General features: G+C 35.7%; 2 protein-coding genes across 2 annotated transcripts in view; one reads left to right on the top strand and one right to left on the bottom strand.

The window, feature by feature from the left end:
- ubl3a (ubiquitin-like 3a) overlaps positions 1-12399 on the top strand; it is a 33698-nt gene extending 21299 nt beyond the window's left edge. Inside the window, exons 2-5 of the mRNA XM_056271301.1 lie at positions 4083-4191; positions 8546-8632; positions 10382-10459; positions 12156-12399. Of these exons, the coding sequence (XP_056127276.1) occupies positions 4083-4191; positions 8546-8632; positions 10382-10459; positions 12156-12208 (327 nt within the window). The 3' untranslated portion in view covers positions 12209-12399. The remainder of the gene's footprint in view (positions 1-4082; positions 4192-8545; positions 8633-10381; positions 10460-12155) is intronic.
- A 3905-nt stretch (positions 12400-16304) lies between these two features.
- Positions 16305-17351, bottom strand: LOC130105333 (olfactory receptor 2AT4-like). The gene has a single exon (XM_056271321.1). The coding sequence runs from the start codon at positions 17313-17315 to the stop codon at positions 16305-16307; it is 1011 nt and encodes a 336-aa protein (XP_056127296.1). The 5' UTR covers positions 17316-17351.
- Between the last annotated feature and the right edge of the window lie 1029 nt (positions 17352-18380).

Raw genomic sequence — 18380 nt, forward strand, 5'->3', positions numbered from 1 at the left:
CGACAGTTCAGCACTACGGACGTGAGCGCTCTGAAAGCGGCACTAATGCTTTGAAACTTTCACATAGACATCAAACAGAAAGCACAAAACCTTTCGTTTCAAAGTTAATTTCGTTTTGTATTAATTGTATCTTAATTTTAATCAATGTTTCATCAGCCATTTATCTGGATTTAATTTATAAGAAGTAAATTTAGCAGACGATAGATAATCTCGACACGGAGGCGCCTGCGGGTGAACTGGAGCTCGTCTCATGAACCGAAACTCAGCGTATAGACCTGAGAATAGAAATATATCTATATTGAAATGTCTACTTTTAAACAGAACAATTCAAAACGAAAGACAGACAGACTCATGTAATCGTATGAAATGTGCATTTCTCTCTGGCACGCGTTCACTGAAGATCGCGAGTCACCATCGTCAACTTCATCTTTGGCTGACACTGACTGAAAACACTTGTTTATTAATAAACAATTAAAATGTCTCCTTGCTATATTTGTTGTGTTCATAATCATTACTTTTGCCAGTTCTTGTGACAGCTTTTAGGTGCTTTATTGGCAGCGCCACCCTTACATGAATCACCGCACCCGCATTTTTTTAAATATTCATTTATCGGCCATTATTAATGCCGATACCGATAGTTAGGAAAATGCCTAAAATCGGCCGATAATATCGGCCCGCCGATATATCGGTCGGGCTCTAGTCTGTGAACACTCAAGGTTAAGTTTACTGTGCGTCTGCAACCGTAGTTAGAGCCATGAATGAATATCTATATCTGTAATGCAGATGATTTAGCTAAACTAACAAAATAAACCTTATTCAACAGCAGCGCCATCTTTGATTTTTAAAGAGAATGAAAGGATGGACATGATACATCTCATCAGTGGGTTATACTGTTATTTATTGTGTTTTTGGATTGTTCTACAGACGGAACACTGCCAAAAATATCTTTCCAAGAAACTTCAGTAGACATAAAACTCCAGACAGCATAAGTTGTGGAAAATCATAAGTGATCTAAGCTTTATTATCTGAGCTTTATTCAGCTTTTTACAGCAGATGCCATTGAAACCCTAACCCTAACAAGTCTATCCCTCACAGCCTCGCTTTCATACCTGTCATGGCGCTGCTCTGTCTGAATAAGGTCTATACAATAAGACGAAGGTGTCAGCTAACACAACATTAAAAAGTTACCATATAGTATAAAAACCTGTAATATATTGAGTTATAATACAAATAGAAACACAAACCAACACATTCGCACCCATAAAAGGTTATCCCATTTCTTCAAATTTAAATCTCAGTGGTTTCATAACCAGAAGCTGCGCAATGTTGTGGCATCAATGATTCTTACTGTGAGGTGAGTGACAACACGCTGACCGTTCCAAGATGGCGGGCGTGCCGATGTGTCTGGAGCGGTCCAATGTGGATTCTGTGTGTACAAATCTATGGTTAGAACTGCCATCCTGATGTTTTTAGCTGGCGATTGTCAACTCACTGAGTGAGTCCATATGGGAGAATGACACACTTATTTTATGTTTTGATTTAAACATTGTTTCTTCATAACCAGTGGCAGTCAGATGAGTCAACATGAAACAACAACCCATTTTTACTTCATAATGTGATGCATTTTGAGTGAAAGCATATTCATGGAGGAAAAAATGGTGGGTTGGACTAGATTTTGTTCATTGAGTATTGTATAGTGAGGACTTTGTGATGTCGTCGGAAAGGAAAGGTGGAACAGGTTGTTTTTCTTTGTCATTTTTTTCTTTACAAAAATGTTCACAACGAATTAAAAAAAAAGTGTGTTTTCATTTAATTTTTAGTTGAAGCACCAATACTGATAACCAATGCAATAAAGTATGGGCTAGATGTAGTATGTAATGTAATTTAAATGGGTTATTTCTTTTTAGCAAATGATCAGTATTTATTTGAAATTCACAGCAAATATTTGAAAAAATAATGTACATTTATTAATCACTAAAGCTGTTAGTAAATGTAAGCCAATCAATGTTTTATCGATGCATTATTACAGTTTGGTCTGTTAATCAATGCCAGTAATGTCAAACAAACCCAAATATCAGCCAATTGATGCTTAAATATTACATTTATGCTGCATTTATTTGATCACAAAAGACTTCTGCATTATATTTTTGTGGAAACGGAAACATTTTATTTTTAGGATTCTTTGATGAAATAGAAAGTTCAAAGGAACAGCATTTATTTGAAATAGAAACAGGAAATGTTTTTTTATCACTTTTGATCAATTTAGTAAGTCCTTGCTGAATAAAAGTATTCATTTCTTAGAAGAAAACTTACTGACTCAAACTTTTTAACGAGAGTGTATATTTGACATATTTACCAAAATAATACTATTCACAATATATAGATTTTTTTTTTATTGAAATACCGGTATAGGATTCATCTCTTTACATTTGGAGGACACGAATACTAATTTGAGGAAACAGGTCTTCTTTGCACCGTACACTATTTCTGTTTTCTGTTTTTTTTTTTCAGCATAAGTATTGTAAAAGCTCTGAAATGGAGGAGTGAATTGGCAAAAATGTGTACAGAAATATTGCGATAAGTAGATATCCTCTGGTATTTCCTTCCTGTGTGGTGGCTTCATAAAATAGCCACATACTAATCCGAGCCTAAATTAGATTTGCATGTGAATGTCGGCGTGATCAACCAACCATTGTTGTGCATGAATGTGCGTCTGTTTGTTGACTGATACTCTTTCCTTTGAGGAGACTTAAGATTGTGTGTGTGTTGTGATCTTTAGATGAGTTGTTTGAGTGCGCAGGCTCTTGCTCCTGGCTCTAATCTGATTCTATAAAGTGCTTAGGAGGATCTTTGTTTCCATCTGCTGGTTTTCACTCTGTTACATCACTGCAGCTGGCAATGTGTGTGTGCGTATAGAGGGAGGAGCTTAATACTGGATCTTCTGATGACACTCGCATAGTAACACACGTGCATTGGACATGCACTGCCCCGAGCCCTGTCCGTCTCTCTCTCTCTCAGTTTGATACATCCTATTCTTTTGTTTTTAAATGGGCGACACTCTGGGATGTGAATGAATATGATAATGGACTTTTTGCAAATGATATTGCTCGAGTGCTTGCACAAACAGCATAATTGTGCTGATTGAATCACTGGTGGTTTGCATTCGCAAGGATAAAGTGGAGGATTATATAAAAGATTTATGAAATAATTTCTCAACCGCCCATCTTCATTATTTTTATTTATTTATTTGTATTTAATGTTAAGCAGTTTTCCCCTCAATAATGAAAACCAATGTGTTTTTTTTGCAGTTAAATGAAACTGAGAACTCCATACTATATTATTGGTAGCTAAAATCATTATCAAATTAGTCAATGTATTGTATAAATGAATATGCAAGGAGCATGAGATTGGGAAGCTTTGACACTGACAGGCTTTTTTAATTAATAGTATTTTTCCATCTGATAAACAGATGGCAGTACCATGCAACAGTGACAGTATAATACCATGGTATTTTGATATATGTACTACAGTTTAAAATTTTGGGGGTGGTACGATTTTTTAATTTTTTTTAAAGATGTCTTTTAAACTTACCAAGTCTGCATTTATTTGATAAAAAAAACAGTAATATTGTTTAGCCATTATGCCAGTCTTCAGTGTCACATGATCCTTCAGAAGTGATTCTTAAGAGAAAAAAAAGATTCTTTAAAAAAATATAAATACTATAATGTTATTGGTAGCTTAATAAATTAAATTAGTCATGTTTATAAATGAATGTACACAAGGGTCATGAGATTGTGAAGCTTTGTGTCTGACAGGCGTTTTAATTCTGTGAAAATATGCAGATCTTCCTCCAAAGTTCTGTGTGCACAGATTCAATGTAGGCCTGCGAATAACATAATGGCTATTTAGGTATTGTTTTAGGAAACTAACATTCAGTTCTGGCTCCATTCTGGTATGAAACTCACATCACACTACAAGTTAAAATGGGTTGCAAATGCCATTTCGTGTTGATGATGAGGAAGTGTGGTGTGGATTCTGACCGAGCTTCTAACGGCTCTATTGTGTTTGTGTTTGTTTTTCAGATCAACTTGAGGCTCATCTTGGTGAGTGGAAAAACAAAAGAGTTCCTGTTCTCGCCAAACGACTCCGCGGCCGACATCGCCAAGCACGTGTACGACAACTGGCCAATGGGTGTGTGATGATCACATCTTAAAACACTCACATATTGTTTTGAATGCATCCCCCAGTAGAAACTGTTGGCTCTTGTGAAGGATTTTCAGGCTTTTGTTTCCTGCCGTTGAGTAGATTCCTCTTTACAACCTTTTTCTGTTTTCAGATAATCTGTGCCGCAGACAAATCTGAGTCTGACCGAGTGGTAATCCCATGCAGAGCTAGATTCCACTCACTGTACACTGACCTAAAGTCAATGACATTATTCAGGGGAAAAAACAGAGCATCTGAGTTTGTGCGTTTATACATCTGTCTGGCCGTCTCTCCGCCTGTGCCTGAGGACTATGTGGTTTGCATTCAAATATTCCACAGATACTGTTCTAGTACTACCTCTGAATTGTAGAGTAGAGCAGATGGCATACAGACTCTTTCATCTGTTTCTACACTGTCTTGGCAACCCATCTGAAACTGCAAGTGCTTTCAGGGATCTGGCCACAAGCTCAAGTTTAGCTTTTTCCACCTGACTAACCTGTTAAAAACATACTGTTGCAGTACCATGGTGCAGTGATGGTAAAATACCATGGTATTTTGATATATACACTACAGTTCAAAAGTTTGGGTTTGGTAAGATGTTTAAAGTCCCCCTGTAGTCAATCATTTTATCCCTTAAAACTAATCTTTGATCACCAAAATGACATTTAAGCGTTTTTTTTCCTTGAAAAAAATTCTTCATGCCGTAAAATAGCTTGAATGTAACTCTACACCTTTGCCTCATTTAGTATACGCGGTTCTATGAATAAGCAAATGAGCCTCCACTCACTCACACCAGCTCAGAGATCCACACGTTGATGATCACATGTTGACCTGATTGGTTACAAGGTAGTTTGTGATGTCAGAAACACCAGCGATTTCAAACCGCGGTTTTGAGACTGTCTTTGGTTTACTGCAGTTTTAAGGAGAAAAGACTCGGCAATGGTGGTGACTTATGAATTTGCATATGGTTTGTCTTAAACCATATTAAAAACACCATATAGACATATAAACAACATTGAACTTGATTTTCACCACAGGGGGACTTTAATGTTTTTTAAAGAAGTCTCTGCATTTATTTGATAAAAAAACCCCCAGTAATGTTGTTTAGCCATTACTCCAGTCTTCAGTGTCACATGACATGATCCTTCAGAAATCATTCTAATATGCTGATTTGGTGCTCAAACACATTTTTTATTATTATCAATGTTGGAAACAGTTAATATTTATTTACTCTTATTTTGATTATTATTAACTGTTTATTAGCAACTTAATATTTTTGTGGAAACCACAATTTCTTTTCCATGATGCCTTGATGAATAGAACGTTCAAAAGAACAGCGTTATTTGAAATAGAAATCTTCTAAAACATTATAAATGTCTTCACTGTCACTCATCAGTTTTAAGGCATTCTTGCTGAATAAAAAAGTATCCAATTCTTTTTCATTACAAAAATCTTACTGACCCCACATTTTTTAACTGTAGTGTATGCTACCTGAATGGTTAGCATATTCATATCCATATTCTTATTGTATGTAGTTATATGGTACTCCAGAGAGCCTCAAAAATAAAGGGCCATTACTTTGGTAAATGTCCAGAAAACAAACAAACATGATTTTACCATCATTTTTACCAATAAATACCAATATGTGGATATCTGCTCTCTAAGTCTGGTCAAGCTAGCTAACGTGCTTGTTTTGTCGTTTTCGGAGCTAACTGACCAGCTAAACCATCTTAACTCTCTGGGGTCGGCGGTCTCGCCGGCGATACCAGCTCACTTTTTTCCTTATCAGTGCAAAAGAGACTCAAATTACTCTGTTAATTTTGATCTTACATATAAGTGTTGTACATCATTCGATCCTGTTAAGTTTGTATTTTTTTTGTGGAACCTCATAATAAAAACAAAGTGTTGTGCTTTTCGCCTAATAAAGAAAAATAAACATGATGCGCGTTCTGCGTTCTCTCTGTCAGTGAAGTCCATTCTGAAACGCGTCCGAAAAATCATCTGTAACTCTGCAAATACTCAGTCAAACAGGTATACAGGCACACAGGCATGAAGCCTGAATTATCTTCTTTTAAATGAAGTAATTTATATATACAATTTTTTTTCTCATTTTATGTAATCTGTACGAAAAGAGAGAGATGATAGTCGTTCTCGTCTCAGCTAATTAAAGTTAATTTGACCACGCCCACGGAGCGCGCGCTCTATTCAAACACAAATGCTCTGAGGCGATCCACGCCCACATCAGCTGGATAACCACCGAAAGAGACTCATATTACGATGCTGTGAGGAATAATAGTACTATCTTAATAATAATCCTGGAAAAACTTACCTCAGAAGTAGGCTACAGGTAGTTTCATTTGGAGGAGCAACGGATCCAGCCGAGGAATAGGTACATTCTTTATTTTCAAGTGCTTTGTGCTAATCGCGATATGGAATAGTGTCTGTAAACAAAAAGACTGTTTGAATCGCGTTTTTGTGTGTGAATGAATGAACAGCTTTTACCTAATTATATTCCAATACTGAGATGAGTAAAAATCGACTGAAATATGTTGAAATAAAATATTTTTGTATAAGCAACGTATTAAACTGCAAATTAACATTTATATGTCCTAATCATAAAAACGATATGTTACATATGAAAGACAAGATGTCGTTTTTACTGTAAAATACTGCCACATCAAAGCTTGTTTGCTAAGATGTTATTGTTATTGTTTGTTCGATTGTAAGCTATATTCAAACTAATTAATCCGCAACTGTGAAATATGTATGATAAAATGTATACTTTAGTATATAATACAAAGAAATATTAAATTTGAAATATAGTTAAAATTTTAATTGTTGTTGTAATTGTAACCTTTTTATTAAAATAGCAAAAATATATGTAGGCTACATATAAATAAATCTTAGGTAAATCTTAAAAGCTCAATATAAGCCTCCTCTTTAAATTATTTGTATTGTGTTTTATTAGTGACACATTTGGGATACATTCCCAAACTTTCTGTAAAAACAGTATGATAATTAACTGCACAATTACTAGAATTTTTTACATTTGATATTATACAATTTGCAAGCACAATTTGAAAAATAAATAAATAATTGGAACTGTGAACCAATTTTGTATTATATAGGCATATATATATATATATATATATATATATATATTGTCATTGCATTCTTGTGGCTCAGTGACACACCTGAATGAAAGGGTCATTAGTATGCAGCCCCATTATGCGCTCATTATGCGGGCCCATTGTCTTCTCAGGTGTGAATCACAGCAGGTCACACCCCTGCGCATATTGCCTTTCCAAACAAAAAGTGTCATTTTTAAATTTAAACCAATCTATTGTTTTATGTGAATGATAAGGCAGGATGATTTTCAGATCATTTTGAAGAAAAAACTCTAGGCGACAACATCCATTAGTCAAAAGTCTTGTGGACAGATATTTAGTATGTGTTTTGTGGCCTTATTTCAGAAACTTTAAGTTTTAGTTTTTTCAATAACCACGCATAAACAATATTCTCTCAAAAATAAAAAAATGTACATACATGTTGATAACACATTATGGTAGCCCTGTGTGTGCTAAATAGAGTGTAATTACACATTTGCCAGTAATATGTTTATAAGCAACTGAAAAAAGCACAAATGTCAGAGTATGTCAAAACATCTCAAGGACCCCAAAAACACCTTGGACCCCAGAGGGTTAAGCCAGTCTGAGACCAGCAAGCCAACTTAGGCTGCATTTTTAGCAGGAATGATACACAATTTCTTGCTCCAATCAAGTTTATGTAATTTTAACTTAATTCTTGCTTTGAATAGCTCTTATGAAAGTCATCAGCCCTTAATTTTAAAGAATACTGATGAAAAAAAAGAAAAGGAATACTGTGAAAAGAAAGGCTTTCTTTGTTGTACAGTTCGTAAACTCCATCGGGGTGGTCTGGGATTGAATCAGAGTTTTATTCATAGCAGACGAGCACAGCAGAGCTCGACCTCACGAGGACACAGAATGACCATCACTTGAGTCTTGTGATTGAGCCACCATTTGGATTCAAGAATGAGTCAAGAATGATAGAGATCGGTGGGTCATATGAATGGGTAAATGAATGATGTGAAAAACGAAGGAATGAGTAATGTGGAGAGACGGGTAGAAAAGTGCCTCCAAAAAGAAAAATAGTTTTTCTTAATTTACTCTTCATATACTCACCCTCATGTTGTTCCAAACCTTTGACTTTCTTTCTTCTGTGCATAATAACTTACATTTTGGTCTGTCTCTTGTTGGCTTCAGATTTGTATATTTTGTGTACAACACAAATGAATGCCTCTCATTCGTTCTGTCTTTAACAGACTGGGAAGAGGAACAAGTGAGCAGTCCGAACATCCTGCGCCTCATCTACCAGGGCCGATTCCTACACGGCAATGTGACGCTAGGAGGTGAGCTTGCCCTCCCACACTCCTCATTACCATTATTTATATCACATCACACATGCTCTGTTACTGTTGATTATTCATTAAATCATTCTCATCAGTCCCGAATCATGAGTCTGACCGATAAGAAGTTGCCTGGCCGCTGTGTCCCATTGGACTTTTATGACTGCGCAGATATTTATTTTGGCTGTGTCTTGGTCTATTTCGGGCCAGGGTGCAGTTTGATTCCATCACAGTTCAGCTGATTGTAAGGATGTACCCCAAAATCCCTGTCCCAATACACATAAAAGTAACTATTCTCAAGTCATGAAAAATCTCACTTCATGAAATTAACTTAGAAATATTCTTACAATTCAGCAGAATAAAGTTTTTCATTTAGCTTTGAGGGAAAAGAGCAGTCTATGAAAGCAGGAAAGCACTGTCCGACAGACCTGTCATCAGGGAAAGAAAACAGGGAGGAGAGGAAATTCTTTGGGCGTGAACAGGAATCTTTTTTTTTATTTGTTTGCCCATCCCTCGAGCAACAATAAAAGATTGAGTGGGTTTGTGAATGTGTGTAAGAAAATGCATGCGTGTGTATATATATTTATATATATATGTCTTACATTTTCTGGGAAATACTTCATGTTCTTTCCCTCCATTTCTTGCTTTGTAATAATATGCATGATGCGGCAAACGCGCTGAGAGCAAAATCAATCACTTTATATTCAACCTACCGCACATCAACTCATGCAGGGAACATCCAGGGTCTTTTTGTGTTGCTCGTACATCTGTCTGTCATCTCTATGTCTGTCTGTCAGGCAATCTTGGCTAAATTGTGATTAGTACTTACAACTATGGAAGCATGTTTTCCTCTCAATACACTATTAAAGTCCCCGTGAACCGGAAGTTGCAAACGACTTTTCTCCAGTGTTGTGACGTATTTCCGAGAGAAACAGAATACTAAATGAGGCAAAATAGTGGGCGTGGCTTTTTTCCAACTAGCACCTGATTGGATGTAGAAAAGTAGGTGTTTTCATTCCGCCTGTCTACTGTCAGTTGGAGGGGCGTGGTTACGGATGTTAAGCAGACACCCAAACCGTCAAACCTACATCATCAGGAAAGGTCCTCCAATGCAGAGGGGAGGGGGAAATTTCAGATTTTGATTAAAGATTACGAAGTCAAAAAATTTTTTTGTGTGGATTGACTTGCATGGATGAATTGTTCACCACAAAACAATCAATTTAGGCAAACAAAGTAAGTATGGTCAATTCTGAATTCATGGGGACTTAAAATTCGGTCTCTTTTGTCTTTTATAAATATTTGTGACATGTGAATAGTTTAACTTTACTATTTACTCATATATAATGGGTTTTGCGATGTTTTGCCTGGGCAAACTTTTCCCATAGTTGAGTAACTACTGTATGATTGACGTTTGCCAAAGAAGTGTCACTTTGATAATACATGCTGACACCTTCTTGATTAAAGAGAACCAAGGCATGAAGACAGAGACTTTGTGGGGCAGAAGGCAGCAGCAGTGGTCTCAACCTCAGTGACGGCTCGCAATAAGGCACAGGCTAAAATGCTGCTCTCTCATCCAGGGGTTTACTTGTCAACTTGTTCCTCTGTCCTATGACTTTATCCCCTTGAAAAGTTACTTTGGTATCATAGATGCCATCTATCTATGCCATCTATCTATCCATGGTATCACTAATGCTGCATTAGTCTCTTGTTTGTCCATTCAGTCTAACGCTTTTTTTTTCTTGTGTCTTGCAGCTTTAAAACTGCCTCTCGGAAAAACCACAGTGATGCATTTAGTTGCCAGAGAGACGCTGCCCGAGCCAAATTCCCAAGGTAACCATTCTGCCCTTTCTCTTTTCTGTCCAGTCCTCCTTCACTTTTTCACACGCTCCCTGCCTAACTGCAGCCTTCACTTTCTTCAAAAATCACCAGTTTATATGTGGATCATTCTCAACCTCTGGCAATGTCTTTCAGAGGTTTTAAAGTATTGTATCACCAAAATATAAAAGACCGTCACATGACAGTGTTGGTGATAAAATAGGAAGAAAAATAACTGAATTTAATGTTTGCTGAGCGTATTCTGACATATTAGAGTTTTAAGCCTTTTAACAATTTTTATTGAAATGCTGAATTGAAGGCCCATTTTCATGAAAAAAGTGATGCACTATTTATTGAAGTATGGTTTCAACATAGAAATAAATATGAGAATGTATGTGTATTATATATTTGTGGTTATTAATTTAAGTTTGAGGGGACACTTTAAATGAAAGATTGTTAACACTTTACAATAAGGTTTCATTTGTTAACATTAGTTAAAAACATTAGTTAACACATGAACTAACAATGAACAATACTTCTACAGCATTTATTAATCTTAGTTAATGTTAGTCTCAACATTTACTAATACATTATTACGATCAAATGTTGCATCTGTTAACATTAGTTAATGCACTGTGAACTAACATGAACAAGAACATTTTTATTAAGTAACATTAACGACGTTTAATAAACGCTGTAAAAATATATTGTTCATTGTTAGTTAATGTTATTTAATGCATTAATTAATGTTAACAAATTAGACCTTATTGTAAAGTGGTTATAATAATTTTCAGGTGAATTCATTGATAATGACAAACATTAATTAAATATAGAAGGTTTTTTTTAAATATTTTTTTTTATTTTTTTAAGAGTTAAACCTTAAATAAATACAAATAATGTTTAAACCACTTACAATTACATAGTACCTTGTTAAACTATTAATATTACAATGTGAAATAAAACTAAATATACAGAAATAAAATGAAGTAAATCCCACATAAAATAAAATAAAATACAATTTTATAAAAGTCTTCAATTGCTACTTTAGTAATAAAAATATCATTATTTATGTATGCTGAAGCACTTTGTGTATTGACGGATCTTTTGCTGGGTCCTGCTGTCTTATTTATCAGTACTGAAGATAACGGCTGTGTTCCAAACCCTAGTGAGCTTCCATGCTGCCTACATGGGTAGCTGCCTTTTAAGTCACTGAAAAAGAACCTCATAAATGTTTGATTTGGAACCTTTTAAATAGGCCACATTCACACAGCAGCAGAATACGGATGTCAGTCCTGTATTTGAGTCCTTAATACGGTTACGTTCACACACAATTCAGTTATTTACGAGAGTGACAACCGTATTCTATAACCAAACTCACACCCGTAAACAATTAAAATAGTCTTTTTAAACAGTTTTTAACAATACCTTTTTATATTGAATGATATCTACTTACATTTCTCTCACTTTGCCCATCATCCTTCACCAAGCTTTTCAAGGATGCATTCTGGGATTGTGTTCTGTGTAAAGAATATATGCAGAATAAAATATGAATCTTAGAAGGAAACATAACTATGTTGCCTGCCTCTCTAAGAACAAAACAGAATGCCTATGATGCCTTAAAATTCTGTTTAGGTAGGCAGCTATGGTTTTGGAACAGAACTATTGTTTTGTTTTTGAGCAGTAGTATTAACTGCATGTGTTTTCATTTCAGGTCAAAGGAACCGGGAGAAGACTGGAGAGAGCAACTGTTGTGTGATCCTGTAAATACATCCCTTCATCCCTCAGAATGAGTGTGTCCTGTCACCCTTCGTCCATGCTGCTTAAACACAACTACCCACACCTGACCAGAACGAGAGCTTCACTTCACCTGGAAAGGAAAAAAAAAAACATCACACCCGAGAGAGGACGAGACCAGGCTCGGGGAATGCATAGTCCTTATTGAAGCCAAAAGATGTCAAGAAAATCAACATTGAGAGCAGCAGATGATAAGACGCATCCCGCCAAACACCCTCACACACACATTTCTGGTCTTTCTACGTTCATGTACACCCAGCAGACCTGTAACTCGTTTCATCATGCTCACTTTCACACACAGACGCTCACTCCTTCCCTTTCTACCGGTTTGCACACGGAAGAGGCCCTTGTTTCTCTGTTTTTTATTGCACATGGTAAACATGAATGATTCAGTGAGGAAGAAGAGACCTTGATTCTTCCTCTCAGGAGGGAGACGTGTGAGGGGGAAATTAATTTACACAGGGTCTGATGAACTTTTCACGTTAAACGCTCACCAAGCTTGGCTCGGATCCGGTGCGGAGGCTGAAAGGCATGTCGTCATCTACATCTGAAATAATAGCACACGCTTCACTGGCGGTTTAACCTCCACTACACACGCCCTCCCTATAAAATACTAATCGTCACATGTAGTCTATTGATTCCAGCGCAGGAGAACAAGTATTGATGTGCCTGATGAACGTTTTAGAAATGTTTATTATATGTTTCCATGTGTTTTAAATGACCCATTCTGGTCATGGAGATCCAGCGTCCTGCTTTAACAAGTTCCGGTGCTCGATTAGCCTGTCCAGGTGTGTTTTGAGCGCAGGAGTCAGGAATTTGCAGGAAGGTAGATCTCCAGATGTTGGTTTGATTCATTCATGGAAAGTCTAAATAATCCACAGTGAGTAACAGTGACATTTGCGGCTGTGTTTTGACAGTCAAACAGTGTTGCGTCTGCCCTCTTTAGATACATCTGAGCTGCTCTCTTTCAGGAAGGGTAAGATTTATCCCTTTATTTTCTAAGTGTGGTGGTGTAAATTAATGCTTGCGTTTGGAGCCAGAAGATAACTATGGAATGAAGTTTGGCTTGGTTTCTATTCCACCATCCCTGTTAGATATAAAATTTGTTTGCACAATACAGAAACAAGAGCTGTTTCATTTCTAAATCTGTGTAATTTTTCTTTCTCCTCCCTTTTTAATATTTTTTCCAAATGGGAATTGTATTCGAAGGTTACATATGTGTAGAGTATATTTAATATGAATCTTATAGAGAACATAACTATAGATTGTTGATATATATTGGTGTTTAGTGTATGATAGTCTAAAAACAGTTAGCACATTAGCATTTGGAGCAGTGAGATGCTGACAATGTCATGTACTTTAACAGCAGCAAACCCCTCTCTAATGGCTGAAGAATTTACTGTACTGTTTTCTTTTTTTTCTTCAAATGTTCATAATTTGATATCTCTTTTCTTCCTTTGTCTTTTTCTGTTTATGTGGTCTTTGCTTTTTGTGTTTTAACACCGCACTAGGTCTGAAAAATATTGGTCCTTATCAGGGTTCAAATCTGTACAGAGCTGAAGTTTTTAAAAAATATAATTGTAAATAAAACTAATGCTTTCATTCTCTAAACTACAAATGGAAATACATCTATAAACTGAATAAAGAATCCAGAATATTGAAGTGAATTGCTTATTGCTTGATGTGTTCACCTTCAGATTGCTTATAATGAATGAAGGGCTATAAATTCATACAAAGAGCTGAAATCCTAACTGTTTGGATTTTAGCACTATATTTATAAATAAAAACACTGTCTTTCTTGCTCTATGCAATACTATATTGTGTTTCAGAAAGCATTTTAACTAATTAAATTATTCACACACACAGACAGACAGCTGATTTCCCTAATGGGGCCAACAAATTTTACCCACACGGACAAAGATTTCAGATATTGCCATCTTTATGTGGATATTTTGTCCTCAAAATGTTGGGTTTACCTGGACCACACACACGTTTACTTAGCTATCTAAATCGGACATTCCATAGACCTAATGGTTTTTATACTGTACAAACGGTATATTATATCCCCTTACACTAACCCTACCCATCACACAAAACTTTCTCCATTTGTACATTTTCAAAAACCTTTAATTGATTTTTTATACCAGATTTACAAATGAGGATGTCCCTAAAGGGAGGTATTTGGTCACTTCTGGGTACAAATTGGTCCCCAAAATATAGTTAAGTAGGTACACAAGTAGTGAATAGTAGGTACACAATAGTGAATAGACGTGGAGACCAAGTAAGGTAACCCATATTTGGAATTTGTCCTCTGCATTTAACCCATCCAAGTTAGTGCAAACACATTAGGAGTAGTGAACACACACACACACACACACACACACACACACACACACACACACACACACACACACACACACACACACACACACACACACACACACAATATGTGTGAGGAGGACATTCATTGACAATGCAATCTCTAGTTCCTTACCCTAACCCAAGTCATCACAACTAAGTGCCTAACCCGAACCCTTGCCCTTAACCTAACCTTATCCCTAAATTCATGGCGTTATTTCACTATTAATGTTTTTGATCAAACAAATGCATCGGCGACCATAAGATATTTATTTCAAAAACATATAAAAATAGTGTACTCTAAAAGGGACTATATAAAAAATAGTCCTGAATGTTAGCTTCTCTTTTATATTTTATTAATAAAAACATCAGATAGCACACAGCAAACAGCAAAATCTCTCCCTTAGGCCACGAATGTCAAATATCGTTCTTACTGTGAACTTTTTGCGCCACCTTGCGGGTAAAATGGTAATTACTCTTACACCTCCCATTAAAATCACATAAAAAATGTATTATACTTTTAATCTATATCTATTTATAAGTATTTATTAATGTTTATATTCCTCATTGCAATTTTGTTTTTGTGCAGAAATATCCCAAATTAGATAAAAAAAAATACATGAATTAATGCGACTAAATAAAGGATTCTATTAATTCAGCCGCCATGCGCCCCCTAGTGGAAACATATTTTTGATCTAATACAAAATATTTTTTAAGAACTATATTTTAATGTAGTGCAAATATACACCAAGACACGCGATTTATTGTAATGCAAAACATGGATTTAATCACGAGAAGCTAGCAACATTGTTTAACGGTCCCTTAAATTACAACGATAGTTTTTTTTTGGCAAGTAGGCCTATCAAGTTTAAACCAAACCACATGGGAATCTAAAGAGTACACAATCCACGGCCTTCCACAGAAATAAACTGCACACGGTAAGAATATTTTTTTTTCTCTGTTCAGCAGGCACTGTCATGTGCATCAATTAATGTTAGCCTACTTTATTCAAATGAGATTGGCGCCGTTCTTTGTAATTTGACAGTTTGTTCAGATTTGAATTATTTTAATTTATTTGAGCATAACACAGCATGCAAGCTACCTAATTTTAATAAGTTTGAAACACTAATGAAAACCGTTAACCTCCACTCCGTCTTACAGGAAGACTTTACAGATAATCTAAAGAATCGATTATTAATATAAATGTTACCAAAACAATAACAAGTAGCCTACGGAAGAGCTGTCACTTTGAAAGCTTTCCTGAAAATGAATCGATTATCGTCACTTATTTATTTATTAAAATATATGATATAGGCTACTTTCCATGATTTTTTAAAGCACAAATATTACATTTAGTATTTTAATTAAAGAAGCCAAAAAACCTGAACACATGTAATTATAAAAAAATGTTTTATAAGGGCAGCAGGACATGCAACTTTCCATTATGTCTCTTTATTCAATCTTGAATCTTCTGAGCATTTTTTTTTTTTTTGTTAAATCATCATTGAGGGCTACTGTGTTAAAGAGAGAAGAACTTGTCTATTGAGTTGTGAGAGATAAATGGCCTTCCACATTTATTATAATACAATTTATTATTGGTATGCAATAGAAAATGACTATAATATTAACAAATATTGTAAATACATAACAATATAAAAATAACATGTATGCGTATGCATGCATCAAAACATATAATAGGCAGATGATCTCATTTAGAAATGGTGAACCTATGGACTTTTAGAATCATCCTGTTTCTCTGAACACACCATTTGAGAAAGAACTGTCTGACTTCTTTGATCCTGATGCAGTAGATGAAGGGGTTCACAAGTGGTGGAAGCAGACTGTAGAACATGACCAGGGCGATCCTCTCACTGCTGTTTATCTGAATGTTAGGGATGGTAGAACTGGTGTAAACAATGAAACGTGGCACATAATAGATAATAATGATAGTCAGCTGTGTGGTACAGGTAGAAAAGGCTTTCATACGACCCTGTGCATTTGCTATTCGAAGCACAGACACCAGGATACATACATATGAAAAGATGATGAAAGAGAATGGCACGAGAAGCACAAACATTGCTACACCATAGGCAATGAGGGTCAGTTGGCTGATATCTGCACAGGCGAGCTGGTTTATAGCCCCAGAGTCACAGAAGCAATGAGCGATCATATTTGGCCCACAGAATGGCAGTTTTATTGTTTGCATTAAGCTGATGGTTGGGGCAATCATTGCAGTAACCCAGGAAAGCCCTATTAAAAGTCTCATAGTACGGTTAGTCATTAAAACAGGGTATCTTAGTGGGTAACAGATCGCCAAGTACCGATCTAGAGCCATGATCATCATAATAAGAGAGTTTAGGGTCCCAAAATAGTGAATCAGCTGCCTTTGAAACAGACAAACATATAAGGTAATATAACCGTCATTAAACCAGTAGCGAGAAATGACTTTTGGCAGAGCAACTGTGCAAAAACCAATATCAGACAAGGACAAACTCAGCATGATAATATACATAGGCTTAAAGAGGCTGCGTTCAGTCACAAACAGGACCACAATGAGAGAGTTTCCAGTGATTACAGCGATGTAGATGCAGAACAAAAATGCTGCCATCAGGCTGTAGTATTTGGGCAGAAGTCCAGGGAAGCCCACGATGAAAAACTCGGTTACAACAGAAGCTGCGGTTTCGTTTGCCTGTGACATACTAAAACATACATTTAACATCTGTTTACAAAATAACCAAATGTATCTGCCTTTTACACATGACATACCTTGTAAAAATGGCTTTGATTTGCTAATTTAAAAAAAATATATTTTCTTGAAGTTAAAATTATTCTTGGCAACACTTAAAAATACAATATAATAATGATAATATAAAATTATTTAAATAAAGTTCACCTATGAAATTATAAATGATTGTAAATGATCAAATAAATAATTTTTAAATATATTTTTTAGAAATATACATTAATTATAAAACATTATTTAGTTATTAATTAAGATGAAAGAATTTTCCTTAAATTATTTACACATTCTGTGATTTCAAATATTTGCAAAAATCTAAATGTAATTTTGGTTTGTATTTCAGCTGATCACATGATTACCTTGATTATTCCTCTGTTAAGTTATGTGACATCTGCTTAGAATATTCCTGGCTCAGTGTTTCACGTTTCTCAGTGCAGATGTTTGTAGTGTCATTGTTTTATAGGCGTAGAATCAGTGTTAAAGCCTGTAGGGTCCAACATGTCATAAAGGATCATGTTTTGAATCATTTGATGTTGTGAAAGTGGGCTGACCTTTGGGGTTTAGGGAGTGGGGAATGTGTTTTGCTAGAAGATAACTATGGAATGAAGTTTGGCTTGGTTCCTCTTCCCTGATAGATAAAACATTTATTTGCACAACACAGAAACATCAGCAGTTTCATTTCAAATTGGGTGCGACATACATTTTTTTTTCGCCAGCCCAAAGTATCTTAGGCCTATTATTAAAAGTCTCTTTTATGACTTATGAAGGAGCAAAACAGCTCCTTTACGTCATGGATGTGAGCTTTTTGTGCCACCTTGTGGGTAAATGATAACGCCCAGTGCTTTAAGTGGCCCAAAAGAGGTGGCGCCGTGGCGGTACTCTATTATTATTTATTTATTTGCTGACTCCCCTCCTCCCCTGAGGTAACAACAACTATATTGAAGGGGTTTGATATAAACAGCAGTCAACAGACGACCTTATAAAAAATAACAAATCCTTTTAATAGTTTGTGGATTTGCTTTAGCTAGAAAGAGCTATTGAACA

Source organism: Rhinichthys klamathensis, unplaced genomic scaffold (genome assembly GCF_029890125.1).
Source record: "Rhinichthys klamathensis goyatoka isolate OS25496 unplaced genomic scaffold, OSU_Roscu_1.1 h1tg000314l_1, whole genome shotgun sequence".
Taxonomy (NCBI): domain Eukaryota; kingdom Metazoa; phylum Chordata; class Actinopteri; order Cypriniformes; family Leuciscidae; genus Rhinichthys; species Rhinichthys klamathensis.